This window comes from Egretta garzetta, unplaced genomic scaffold (assembly GCF_000687185.1).
Source record: "Egretta garzetta isolate BGI_Z169 unplaced genomic scaffold, ASM68718v1 scaffold435, whole genome shotgun sequence".
Taxonomy (NCBI): domain Eukaryota; kingdom Metazoa; phylum Chordata; class Aves; order Pelecaniformes; family Ardeidae; genus Egretta; species Egretta garzetta.
In genome coordinates, this window is record NW_009259691.1 from 874,663 (window position 1) to 887,775 (window position 13,113).

At 41.1% G+C, this 13,113-nt stretch overlaps 2 protein-coding genes across 3 annotated transcripts in view; one reads left to right on the forward strand and one right to left on the reverse strand.

Annotated features, from left to right (window-relative positions):
- Positions 1–1,421: 1,421 nt before the first annotated feature.
- On the reverse strand, positions 1,422–12,903 carry GPR65 (G protein-coupled receptor 65). 2 transcript variants are annotated; one of them, XM_035894278.1, is made up of 4 exons: positions 12,833–12,903; positions 9,429–9,498; positions 7,364–7,459; positions 1,422–4,465 (listed from the first exon to the last, which is right to left on the reverse strand). In XM_035894278.1, the coding sequence occupies exon 4, from the start codon at positions 4,345–4,347 to the stop codon at positions 3,310–3,312; it is 1,038 nt and encodes a 345-aa protein (XP_035750171.1). In that variant the 5' UTR covers positions 4,348–4,465; positions 7,364–7,459; positions 9,429–9,498; positions 12,833–12,903; the 3' UTR covers positions 1,422–3,309. The 2 variants fall into 2 exon arrangements, with proteins under 2 accessions (XP_035750171.1, XP_035750170.1); XM_035894277.1 differs by having other exon boundaries at positions 1,422–4,468.
- A 1-nt stretch (position 12,904) lies between these two features.
- The window catches only part of GALC (galactosylceramidase), a 39,704-nt gene continuing 39,495 nt past the window's right edge, over positions 12,905–13,113 (forward strand). The window contains exon 1 of the mRNA XM_009638864.2: positions 12,905–12,910. Within this exon, the coding sequence (XP_009637159.1) occupies positions 12,905–12,910 (6 nt within the window). The remainder of the gene's footprint in view (positions 12,911–13,113) is intronic.

The window sequence follows — 13,113 nt, forward strand, 5'->3', positions numbered from 1 at the left end:
GGGCGACTGATATTGGCCGGGGTTGGTCCTCTGGTTCAGCTGCAGCACCTGTGGCCAGGGTTGGAGTAGCCACAGTGCCTGTGGCCTTGTCATAAGACCCAGAGACTTTCTCTTCCCTTCAGATGTATTGAATAGTGTTGAACAGGGCTCAGTAGGCATGGGCCAGGACCTAGCACATTGCAGTGATTTGTGTCTCCCTAAAATTTCCAGGGTGACAGCATACTTCTTCCAAATATTCTACTAATTTTTCAGGATTCTGCGCTTATTCAGGGGTGAAGTTCCAAGACACTAGAGGTGCCCACTGTCCGAGGCATTTGCACATGCTACCCCAAACACTCTGCCATTCATAACTACCAGCCCTGGGGCAGATCTCTGGATGGTATTCTTATATTGCTTACTAACCTTGGACAAAACTGAAACAATATTCCAAACAAATACCAGTAGATATATCTTAACTATCTGAGGATGTTAAAGGTACTGAAAAGTTATTGTAATGAAGGAGGAAACATCATAAAAGAAGGTAGCGAAGGTGCCATTCTGTATTTCCTCCACAAAAAACTTCTCAGAAACAGACGTATAATTGCTAATTTTCTCCGTGAGGTCGTACCCAAGAGTTTTATATGAAACCCAAATACCAGATAAAGCTAAAGGTCATTGTTTTAATAACAACTGTCCCAAGCAAAAGATCATTAATCACCACAGAGCACAGCAAACTGCAAAAAACAACACCAATTTTTACCATGTACAGCAAAGAAAGGAGCATGGTGCAGATCGGATAAACTAAGATCGAGAATAGATGAATCAATATCGCAACCCGCAACTGTTAACAGATATAAATTCCTTAATAAGCTCTGGTTACTCTCTCATTATCTCAAGCCCTTCCAGACCCACGTTGGGTGCCAAAAAGGGCTGTTGTGGTTTAACCCAACAGGCAGCTGAACACCACACAGCCACTTGCTCACTCCCTCCCTCCCCTCCCTTGGTAGGATGGGGGACAGAATTGTGAAAAAAAAAGGTAAAACTTGTGGGCTGAGACAAAGACAGTTTAATAAAAAAAAGTAGAGGGGAAGAAAAAAAAGTAGTAACAATCATAGTAATAGAAGATACAGAATATACAAAACAAGTGATGCTCAATACAACTGCCCACCACCTGCTGACCGATGCCCAGCCTATCCCAAGCAGCAATCCCTCTCCCCCCGGCTAACTCCCCCTGCACCGAGCGTGACATCATATGGTATGGAATAGCCCTTTGGCCAGTTGGGGTCAGCTGTCCTGGCTGTGCCCACTCCCGGCTTCTGGCAGAGCACGGGAAGCTGAAAAGTCCTTGACTGGTGTAAGCCCTGCTTAGCAACAACTAGAACATCAGTGTGTTATCAACATTCTTCTCATCCTAAATCCCAAACACAGCACTATGCCAGCTACTAAGAAGAAAATTAACTCTGTCCCAGCTGAAAACCAGGACAGAAGAGAACATGATTTTTTAGAGAGGAAGACAACAGCCAGAATAGTGACATACACAGTTCATAGGATCACAGGACAATTCTGCTTGGAAGGGACCTCAGGAAGCCTCTAGTCCAACCTTCTGCTCAAAGGAAGGTCTGCTATGAGGCCAGATCAGGTTGCTTAGGCCTTTGTTCAGTTGGGTCTTGAAAACCTGCCAGGATGGAGCATGCAGAACATCTTGGTGCAACCTGTTCCACTGCTTGCAAGTCCTCATAGTTCAGAAGTTTTCCTTATATCAACTCTGACCCTTCTTGCTTCAAGTTATGCACATGATTTGTTGTCCTCCTGCTATGCAATCTTGTGAAGAGCTTGGCTCCATCTTCTCAATACCCTCCCTGCAGGTATTGCAAGGCTGCCATTAGTTCCCCCAAAGCCTTCTCTTCTCCAGGCTGAACAAGCCCAACCAACTCTCAAGTGCCCCTCTTGGAATGTGAAATTAATTCAAAGTACAAATAGACGCGAACAGGAACTCCTGAGAACAATGAAAGTGGCTCTTTGTAATGGAGAAATTTGTAATTTACATGCAGAGGGGTCTTCTCACAAGAATTTCCATATTGCTTGTGACCACTGTATGCTCATCCTCCAAGTATAAAGTCAGACCTAAAAGTGTGCTGGAAAAGTGCTGTTCAAAACCTTTCCACTACACAAACTTGCTAGAGGGGGATTTTTTTGATGGAAATAATTTTTTTTTTCCTATAAAACTGGACAACCACCATAACCAAGCAATCTTTCTGGCAACTGAACAAAAGTGAAAAGGTTATGAGAGGAGAAAAAAAAAGACTTTCCATGGTGTTCTAACTCTTCAGAGGGTTGAGTGCCCACTGCTACCAGGGAACCATGCAGTTGTTGCAGGGACCTGTGCAGGAACAGGTCCCTAAATTAACAGCTGTACTTTTGATTTGTGCTAACTTCAACCTTTTCAAAATGTGGGTTCTTTTGCTGCCATTCTTATTGTTTGTTGGTACTTTCATGTTCTTTGCTATTTTGTCAGTATTGCTGTTGGTTTGTTTGATTTTTTTTTTAAAACTGGCAGACTGAAAGCCCAGAACTTCTAGCTGAGGCCTCCAGGTGCAGTTAAGTAAACGGATATAAACTTTCTTGCTCTATTGACTCTGCAAACGTGACCACACTCCAGATTTCAGTCATAATAAGCAAGGCTAAAGGCTGGTCCTTTATGTTGTAGAGATGTGGAACTTCACCTTTCAATCCTTCCTTATCCTCCCTGCACATATCAAGAAAAACATCATCTGAGTTAAACCACTGGTGGCTAGAATTTGTGCCTGTCCACAAGGTAAACAATTTTAAAAAGTGGCTAATCTCAGGGGTACGCTGAAGGGGAATGTAAGTCATTACTGAAACACAAGAACCATAGCAGCATAAATTACACCACGAAATTAGAGAGAAGATTTACCACCCTCCCTCTGTCTGCTCCTTTGTCAATCACATGGTCTTCATGTGTGCATGCTTTATGCACTTCTATCACAGTACTGATTAAAAAAAAAAAACCCCAAACCCTTTTGGGGCTCCTTCCTAGCTAAGCTTTAGGTTTCTACTAAAACTAGAAAATAAAATGACTGTGCATTTGTTTGTTGGCATTGACTGAACCATGATGTACCATGCCTGATTTAAAGATATGTGTTGATGCTCCATTGATTTCATTGACCCTTTAATAAGTTCTTATTAGCTCCTGCTACTGGTTTCACTTTAGTATCTGTGACTTCTGGGGTATTTCGTAGGTAGAGACTGGGGAAGAATTTATCTTTCTTTCCCCTTTAGGTTATCCAATTTTGCTTTGAATGTGCTTGCTCAGGCACTTTTGACAGTGTCCATTTCACAAGAAGTTCTGCAGGCGATCAGCGCACTGCTCTTTGTAGCAGAACTGCACAGAGCATGGTCTTTCGCTTGGTCTCCCTCACACTTTTGTAGGCACAAGCAATACCTGAGCAAATTCAGTATGTCTGCTCGTGCAGTTTCACTCACAAAACAGTAAAGAATGGGATCAGCAATGCAATTAAAACTTGTTAAGGCCTGTGTGATTCTGTAAACCTTATACATCAACTCCAAAAGCTGCTGGTCAGGGTTGTTAGGTTCTTTGATGCTGCGAATAAGCAACATAACGTGATATGGAGTGAAGCAAACAATGAAAGTAACTGTGATATTCAGAATAAGTTTCCTCACTTTTTTCTTTTCTTCATCTACTGTGGCTTGATTACACCTCACTACTTGATAGATTTTATGGTAGCAAAACAAGATGACTATCAAAGGGACCAGGTATCCTGAGCATATCCGTAATAAATTCATTTTTGCTTGCCACGATTCCAGGGGGTATTTATCATAGCATAATGTATGATTACTGGAATTGCAAGGATCATTGAATGTTTCATTGTTCACCAATATAACTGAATTCAAGATGCTTTCCAGAATCCAAACAATTATGCTGACCATCAATGAAAATCTTCTTGTGCGCAAGTGTTGGAGCTTCAAGGGGTGAACTAATGCCAGGTACCTGTCAACAGAGATGCAAGCAAGGAACGCAGTGCTGGTGTAGAAATTCATATACATAAGGAAGGCAGAAATCTGACAAAGCAAGGCAGAGAGCCTCCAGTTATCTCCATCCAAGGCATAATCAATCCACAGAGGCAGAACCAGAGAGTACAAAAGGTCAGCCAGGGATAGGCTGAAGAGGTAGACGGCTAACTCATTCTTTTTCTTCATCTGAATGCAAGATGCATAGAGGGCTATGCAGTTGATGGGAATACTGATCATCATCACAATGCTGTACACAAATGGAAACAAATACTTATCCAGGGTGTGATCATCTTGGCACTTTACAGTGTTGTTCATTGTCCACCCCGAGCAGTATCTTTGGGCTAATTCCAGCCTGGATGCAATAAACCCCTCTCTGTAGTCTGATAGGTTGTCATCTGTTAGTTCTCCAGGACATGGTTGGTAAGATTGCAGCCTTCTGTTACCAAAAAGGAAAAATGTCAGTTATAACAACATTTTTGTTTGTTTTTTATGGGCTTCTTGGTGGGTATCTTTTCTTTAGAAGAAAGAAACTGTGTTTGTAAGAGATCAAAAGTTTTAAACATTCCTGGAGTTAGGAGTGCATAGGAAGAGCAACCCAAATGTCTTAAGTGCTTAAGTCAGTTAGATGCAAGCTTCTACAGCAGAAACAGGATGAGTAATTAAGACACTTCCAGAAGGGCAGGGACCTGTAATCCCAGATCTCTCTTCTGAGAGAATTAAAGGAAATCAGAAAGTACACCACAAATAACAGAAGTGCACTTTCTATTATTCTGGTGAACAGAATAGGGTTTTGGCCGTATGAATATGGCAGACTTCTTATCTCCAATAACCTCCTCCCCTCTAAGTCAATGGAGAGACAAGGAGAGAAAGACAGGGATCCAGGTACTGCTAGATGTTGGGATCTACTCAGAAGAGGAGAATGTGCGGCTGGTATTTCTCCCTATTGTGAAACACTCTCTTGTCTTGTCTCATCCTCTCACTTCCCCACTTCCCCTCCTCTCCTTTGTATGAGATACCCCAAGAACTTGCCAACAACAGTGATATTCCAGTGAAGCTTACTGCAAGTCCCAGCAACCCTCATGTGAAACCTGCTAGGCTATTGGGTTCCTGCATGACAGGAGAATCTCCCAGGGTGTCACTTAGACTCATGTGAGGTGGAGATTCTGAGTACAGCTTTCATTTACACTTCTTTCATCTAAGAATTGCAGTTGTCATGCATGATTTTATAAAGCCATTAGCAATTAAGCTTACCTTAGGCACTACCAGGGCTGTGGGTGTCGACAGCCTCAACAAGAAAATGCCAGTAAAATGGCAGCCCTGACTAGAGCAGTGGGACTGGAAAAGTTGTGTGCGTGAGCCTTAGAAACACTTAGAAGAGCTGACCTTTAAGTAAGAAAGGGTGTACAAACCATAGCTACGAGACAGCTGGTACTCGCTGATTATATCACAGCTCTGACAGCCAGTAATGCTCTTCTCCGAAGATCTAATTGTTAAGTTCAGGAAATACGAGAATGGGGAATATTTGTTGTGGTACGGTTCTACTGCCAAATATACTAACTGCTTCAGAGACCGTGGTTTGAACCTAGACTGCCAGCAGAGGAGGTGAAAAGGTTGTAGAACAAGCAGGTTGCAAGACAGCACCATCCACAACTGTTCCCACATAGGGAACCGCTCAAACCGAAGATAATTTGGGTGCAGGGATTTTCCCATGTGGCAAGCAAATTCAGTCTGCCTTTTATGGGTTGATGCACGTGTGCGTGTAGGTTTGTGGGTTTATCAGAGAAACCCAAGCAGGTTTATTGCCTCTGTTGAGACGTTATTCTATGGATCTCTTTTCCATTAAAAAAACCCCACAAACTTTCATGCATATTCAGAAAAAAAGGAGCAATGATAAAACTAGTCAGAAAGCACATATTTAATTTTAGCAGCCACTGCTTTATTTGATCAAGTTGGCTAATTTTTCACAGTTAGAGCTAGATTCATTTACAGGCTCAAAACACAAGAAAAATTCTTGAGAAAGACTTGCCAATTCGGTCCATTGAGCAGTTTTGTTTACATGATGACTAGTTAAAAAAAGAGTGTCTATACTTAAGACAAACACAAGATGTCTGCTTTTCAGTGTGGTTTAATAAAACCACATGGTAAATAGGACATTGTAAGCTTACCAGTATAGATAAGTATCACGAATTAAAAATCTAGCTCTAGAAATTGGATCCCAGGGTTTTGCTGACCCACTTCTCACCAAAAGCAAGGCAAACATATGCAGACTGACCAGATAAGTAAAAGATAAAATACCTACCACTTCTCCTAAACACATTTAGCATCTCTTTTCCTATGACAGATGTCTTCATCAGGGAAATGTGCCCTTTCAGAAGCATGTGTGTAATGTAGCTAGTGTATGAGGCAGTGTTTACTAGTCATGTGACTGAGAAACTGGAATTCCTTCTCCCTCCCCCACAAACTCTTTCTCTATTGTTAGTCCACTTGTTATATTACAGACTCATCATCCTTATAAGCTCCCGACTTGTCTCCATGGTACTCACAACAACTCCTCTCAGTTACCTTGATCAGCTCTTTCAACTCACAGACCAACATGCCAAATTCTTCATACCACCCACCTTTTTTTCTTCAACTTTCTCTTTTTCACTCATTGTTTCTAAAGGTTTTGCTCTGTTGATCTCACTGATCATAAGGTAAAACACATATATTGTACTTGTCTGAATAAACCACGTGCTCTTCCAGAGAAGACCTTGCTTGCTTTTCTGCCATCTGCCTTAAGGAACTAATATTTTAAGGTGTAACTGGCTAATGGCAGGCTGGCACTGTGAAGATGGGATTCAAATAAGAGAACTGAGACTACATGAAATTTGCCACCTCAGCAATTTTTTCTGTCCTTCATGTTCACAGGTCACTGTACCCCATGTGTTTCTTTTATTTTTAACCAGTATCATCTGTAGTTTCCATGAACAAAGCCCTGGAGGCTGTCTAAGATTTCCCAGGTAATCCATGTCCCAGCTTTGATGACACATTGGTACTACTTATACAAGGACATCCTTTCAATGAGAATAATGAATGTGTCATTCTGGCATGTATTGATGACCTATAGCGAAGTGTGTCAAAGAGCCAGCAAATGAAGTATACCATAATGCATGCTGCGGCTTCTTGCACCGAAACGTAAAAGCAGAAAGCACTGTTTTGCGCGGTGATTACAACACATTTCATGACAATTCCTTGGGGCCTTATCTCAGGGGAAGCCACCCGTATCATACTTCCTTGCTTAGTTTTTTTTCCTGGTAATTAGGACTAGGGAATGCAAAATGATTTGTCTTACCTGAATGCATGATCTGAAGCATTCCCAGGTTTTATCTCAGCTGCTGAGTGTACCTGCTGGTTTTGTCCAGGAGGATGGTATTGGCTTACAGCTATCCTAAAACACAATGTTTGATAATTTTCCCCACTGATTGTTAACTTTTTCTAAAAAACTGTCGAGGAATTTCTGTTTAACGATATAGCCTGATGGTTTGACTTTTATGGTCCAAACACATGTGACTAATTCTGTAGACTTGTGACTTACTTTATAGACTTGTTTGGTATCAGATATGTTTCAAACGAAAAAAAATTCTCAACAGTAATTTTTTTCTTTTAGCCACATTATTCAATGATTATCATTGTCCCTGTCTCTTTGTCATTTTGCTTCAGAAAACCTGCTGCAAAAGAACTCTGAAAAAAGGCAGTCGGCATAAAATTTAGAGAAATGGACTATCAAACGCTACACTTAAAGTAATGTATGCAAACAAGCCTGGAAAGGAACCTTGTGAAGTTTCTGGTGAAAAGTACTTATTACATACTGTATTTGTACTGATGCATTCCTACAGTACCTTTTTTCAGATTGAAAGACAGATTTATGTGGTCTCTCCATTTATGACATTTTGAAAGTAACGAAGTTATACTTTCATAAGCACAAATACAAAACGGAATTCCATACTCTTATCTGTAAACAAGGGGAGAATGGAAGAGTCTTTTTTATTTTTCAGATAAATGAATTCTACCATAGTTTGGAAAATTAGGGAAGATGGAGAAGATTGTAAGGATTTTGTGTTATCAACAGAAAAGTTTAGTCACTAACTGAAAAAAAAATTCTTCCATTAGCTAATAAACATCAGTTTAATTTTGGAAACATCTGTAACTGATACATTTCACCCTTTGTTTCAAATTCAAGTTCATAAAAGGGCAAGTTGCTGTAAGCAATAGTCATTATAATGTGGTAAACTTCTGCAAGTATTTTGCTTTTTAGATAAGTTTCAGGGGAAGAAAACAATGTTGTGTGAGCTAGTGCAGTAGCTGCTGTACTGGTGCTACTGTATATCAGCCATAAGGTGGAAGGACAGATGGTTTTCTTGATTTCTTTTTTCTCTCAAAAGTAGATTGCTTTGTGTTCTCAAAAGAAGTTCTAGTGCCAAGGTGATTTCCTCAGGTACAAGGACCTTCCATAGTTGCATCTTTTTTCCTAATGAGCAGATCTCAAAACTAAATTCTGAAAAACTTCACAGTTCAGGAGAGTTGAAATACGCCTTTCAGTAACAGGGACATTTTTCCTTAAAACGAACAGCATTTTTCCTCACGCAACAATAAATTTCACTCACAGGTCTCCATGAGATTCTGTGAAACTCGAACAGGTCTAAAAGAACTCAGTCATTTTAACTTTGAGATAAGCTTTATGGATTGTTTTATAGAGCATAAAAATTCTGTTAACATGAACAAATAAAAAAAAAAATCTACACTTTTTAAGAGGTAGGCCATACAGGTGAGTATTATTTTGCTCTATGTGGAACATGTTTTCCTCTATGCATATAGAAAGATGTTGTACAAAATATTTTCCTGTACATGAGACATGGTATTCAAAGAAGCTACTTTTAGCACAGTTTTAAGCATTGTGTATGTTCATATAAATAGCGCTGAGTACCTCGTTAGTGCCATAAAATATTAAAGAACAATAATAGAAGAGCTACTGGAACCCCCTGGGAGGACTGAGGCATTTTTTGCAGTGAAGACAGGACAGCTCAGAATCCTGAAAACTCACCCCCAAATACTGTTCTTCTCCATCCTTCCCCTCTCTCCTAAGCAACGGGCATTTTGATCGTGGCAATACCATTACAACAATAAATCAAGCTGGCATGTCTTGCCTAATGCAATCTTTTGATGTCATTTGCCCTTTTGTCTCATGTTGCACTGATGCTGGGAGTGAAATACTCCTCCTCCCAAAGCAATCTTTTCCAGCCCCTTTTGTGTCCCTTCTTTTTTTGTGTGATGTCAGCATCACATTAGGGCAGAGCCAGTGCGAAATCTGCACCAGAACATAAGTTGTGTAGCTGACTTCTTGGGTTTTCAGCACTTACCTAGGCAGCCATGTGTCCCCACGTAGCAGTTTCACTGTGATGCTATCGGTAGCGTAACTCGTGTCTGCCTCTGAGAAGAAAAACTGCTTTATCAAATAAAGCAACAGGAAGCAGCTCTTGAACACACCAATGAGGCAAGAGCTTACATCTCTCAAAATTTTTTTCCTCTTTTTTTTTTTTTAAAAATACCTTGTTAATCTACTTATCCATGGCAAAAAAAGGCAACCCACTTATGTGGAGGTATGCACAAAGAATGGTACCAACCTTGGTAAATCTAGCAATACTTTTAGTAAGTTTATAAAAGTTTTATTGAAAATATTGGCTAATTACATGAGTGGAGTATATTACAAACCTCTTATCTAGGACACAATACGTTCTGCAGAGAAACAACTCCACAGAAATAAAATACTGGGGAGTGTATATGTATTTATTTGTGTTTACTCATATATGCTCAAAACATTAGGGTCCTTTTTTGACTGAAGGACTTGTCACTTGCCTTTTCCAACAACTTTATCAAATAGGAATCCACCTAAGAAAAGCCCACAAAAATATATCACAATGACTTTAGGAGCTTGTGCAAAAAGAATTCATAATTTTCAGAATTTGTATTATGTTTGCCTACTGATGGAAGTTTGTGAACAGTTCTAGTTAACACAGGATAACAGAATTTTATGCACTGCAACAGGTTGCATATTTATATATTTTTACATAAACTGAACCTGAGGTTGGATGCGGCTTTCACAGGAGTGGTTTTTTTAACAGACAATTCTATTAAATTAGGTGGAAAATTGTTACATGAGCACAGTTTCTCTTTTCCCTCTGTGATCAGAATAATTTATTGTGTGCTCTGATTTTTTTCTTAAATTCTGTTTGGAACCTTTCACTTCTGCTTCTAAGAAACTGGGTATAATTTCTCTTTAAATGTACATCTGTTGGGTAACACAAAAACTGGCCTGCTCGATGATTCATATGCTAAGGAGAAATGAAACAAATGAGCAAATTCAAAAGATCTAAAATAGGGCATACTGGTTTCCTTGAGAACAATGCGAGGCAGCTCTATAATATTTAACCATTGGATGCAGAGACTTGGTTCCTTCTTTTTTTTCCAGCCAAAGCATGACTTTTTAATCCACAGTTTTTCTACTGATGCGCTTGTTATATGAAGCCTAAATTATCAAATCATTCCATGCTTGTGGTCATTCCTGAACTGGTATCATAGCCCCCTCCAGTTTGGTGAAAGGCAGGCTTTCCAGCCACTTGGATAGATTAATTTCTAAAATGAATTTCAGTTAAACCTTTATTTTTACTGAGAGAAAAGTCATTAGAAAAAGACCGGTTTTATCATCTTTTCACCTGCCTTTTCCTAACATGGTATCGACTAAGAACAAGGTCTGGTGCGCTGGTTCTGCTGAGGGTTCCTATGTTTCACTGAAGAAAAAGCAGTTCTTATCATTATTAGAAACAGAGAAACATAGTCAATACTTTTCTACAGTTCTTCACTGTAACAATGGATAGTGGGACTGAAAGATCAAAGGAAGAGAGAGGGGAGATGATGCATTTTATATATTCTGGAAGTAAAGATATAAGCAAAAAGCAACTCTTGGCTGTGTCCATATGGAACAATTTAATTTCTGATGAAAGCAGCACAGTTTTCCAGGTTTTGGTTTGGTTTTTTTTTTTTGAGATCTGGACATACACCTCAAACCAATCATCTCAGAACAACAGGTGTTCTATGGGTTGGCTGAGATTAAAGTACTGTCAAGAGAGAACAACCGAAATAGAAAAGCATTAACAGTGGAAAATTATCTTATCTACAAAAGAAGCAATGAATAAAGTCCTCAATAATTTCATTGGTTATATTTGGGCTTACAAAGGGTCCAGATCACATGTCCTTGGGTCATGGACAAAGGTGTAAAGAAAAAAACAGGTAAAAAGCAAGGCTGAGATTCCTAATGCAGAACAAAAGTCCTCAGAGTCCCACCAAATTATCCTCTTATTTCCACCAAAAGATTCTAAGAATTTTTTTTTTATACCGATTGAAAAGGGGAGGCACTCAGCACATCATAGGATGGTAATAGGAGTTTTGAAAGACAACACTTTTAGGCTCCTATGAGTGACTAAGAGACTGAATTCCACAGCTGAAGTCTTCTACCTGGAATAAATTGATGCATTATTTTAAGAAATTATCAGAATGAACCAGTTAATTATTCATGATGGTTTTGCAAACCTTCCAGATGTGCAAAGCTGTACAGTCTGCTGGAACAAATGTGAATTAGGACTATGAACATAATTCTACCTCTGCCACTGAATCACTGTAGTGACATGTAATAATGACATCGTATAGCTCATTTGGGTGTGAGCAGGTTAATTAGTTAATGCTTGATATTGCTGTAAAGTGAAAAATGTTTTGTGAGTGTTTGGTATTGTTATTAAAAAAGAAATAAACAGGAAACGTCTGTCAGGTAATGTCATCACTGAGACATTAGATCCCTCAATGACACGGACAAGAGAGGCAGTGGCTCGAATAACAGCATTCTTTATGGGCAGAAACATGCAAAACCTGGGCTTTTCCACAGCTCTAACACACTGCCCACGTGACGTCAGCCACTGTGTCTCCTGCTGCCTTGTTCCTCCTTTAAGCACAGAAAGCGTCGCCTCTGTAAACCACTGAGGTGGCCAGACAGACAGTTCCCTTTTAACAATTCTTATAGGATAATTAAGGTGATCGCCAATCTCCTGATTACTCTTCTTCTGAGCCGAGTGCTTCCATGAGCTGAGGTCTGAGGGAACACCCTGGCTGTCCTCACGGAAACTTTTGACACGCAGCACAGCACCGTCTCAGCTGGTCGTGTTTTTGCGCAGCTGCCCTGCAGTGTGCCCCACGAAGGCTGTAAAACAGAAAGGCTGGTTCAGCCACGCTAGCGGCGCAAGTCAAAACCCACTTTCAGGATCCCTCTCGGGGGCCCGGCTGACGCAGCTCTGGATCTAACTGGTGCCAACTGGGATTCCCAGGGAAGCCCGTGAGGGTGCCAGCAGCCCTCTCTGGGGCAGGGCTGCTCCCAGCTATACAGCCTGCTCCTGTGCAAGCGACCAAAGGTCTTTCTCACAACACGCGCTTCAAAGTGCCGATTTTTGCCTACTTTACGAGGGATTTGGTGGCGGCCTGAGCGTGGGGCAAAACCAGGAAACTTGGCTGCTGGGTACTGTTGAGGGCCTGGAAATGAGAGATTCCCTGGGAAACACCATTCCTTTTCCCAGGAAATCTGCCCTGCCTTGCCAGAGGCCCCGAAAAAAAAAGGTCAGTTTTGTGGAGCGCTCACAGCCTGGCTTCTCACGCTGCGCTAAACGCATTTTTTCTGTGTATTCCCAGGGGAACCCTGTCCCGTGGAGACGCCTCGCCTGACAGCCAGTCAGCTTTCCCACACCCAAGATGGCTCCGCAATAGCTTCACTCGCTATTCAGTACCCAATTCCAGCATGGCGGTACGCTTCCCACCAGCCGGAACTTGCCTTGCCCTTTCTTACAACTGACTTCAATCCGGGGAGGGGGCGGGGGTTGCCTGTACGGGCTAAAAGCCTTCCCCTCCCCTCCCTTTTCCCTTTAGCAAAATGGCTGGGGAGGGCGCTCACGCCCCGCCCCCAGGTCATTGCCAGGTTGTGCGGTGACGTGACACGCGGAGCCGGGC

Coding starts and splice junctions, on each gene's coding strand:
- GPR65 (XM_035894278.1), bottom strand. CDS start 4,347: ATGAACAACACTGTAAAGTGCCAAGATGATCACACCCTGGATAAGTAT.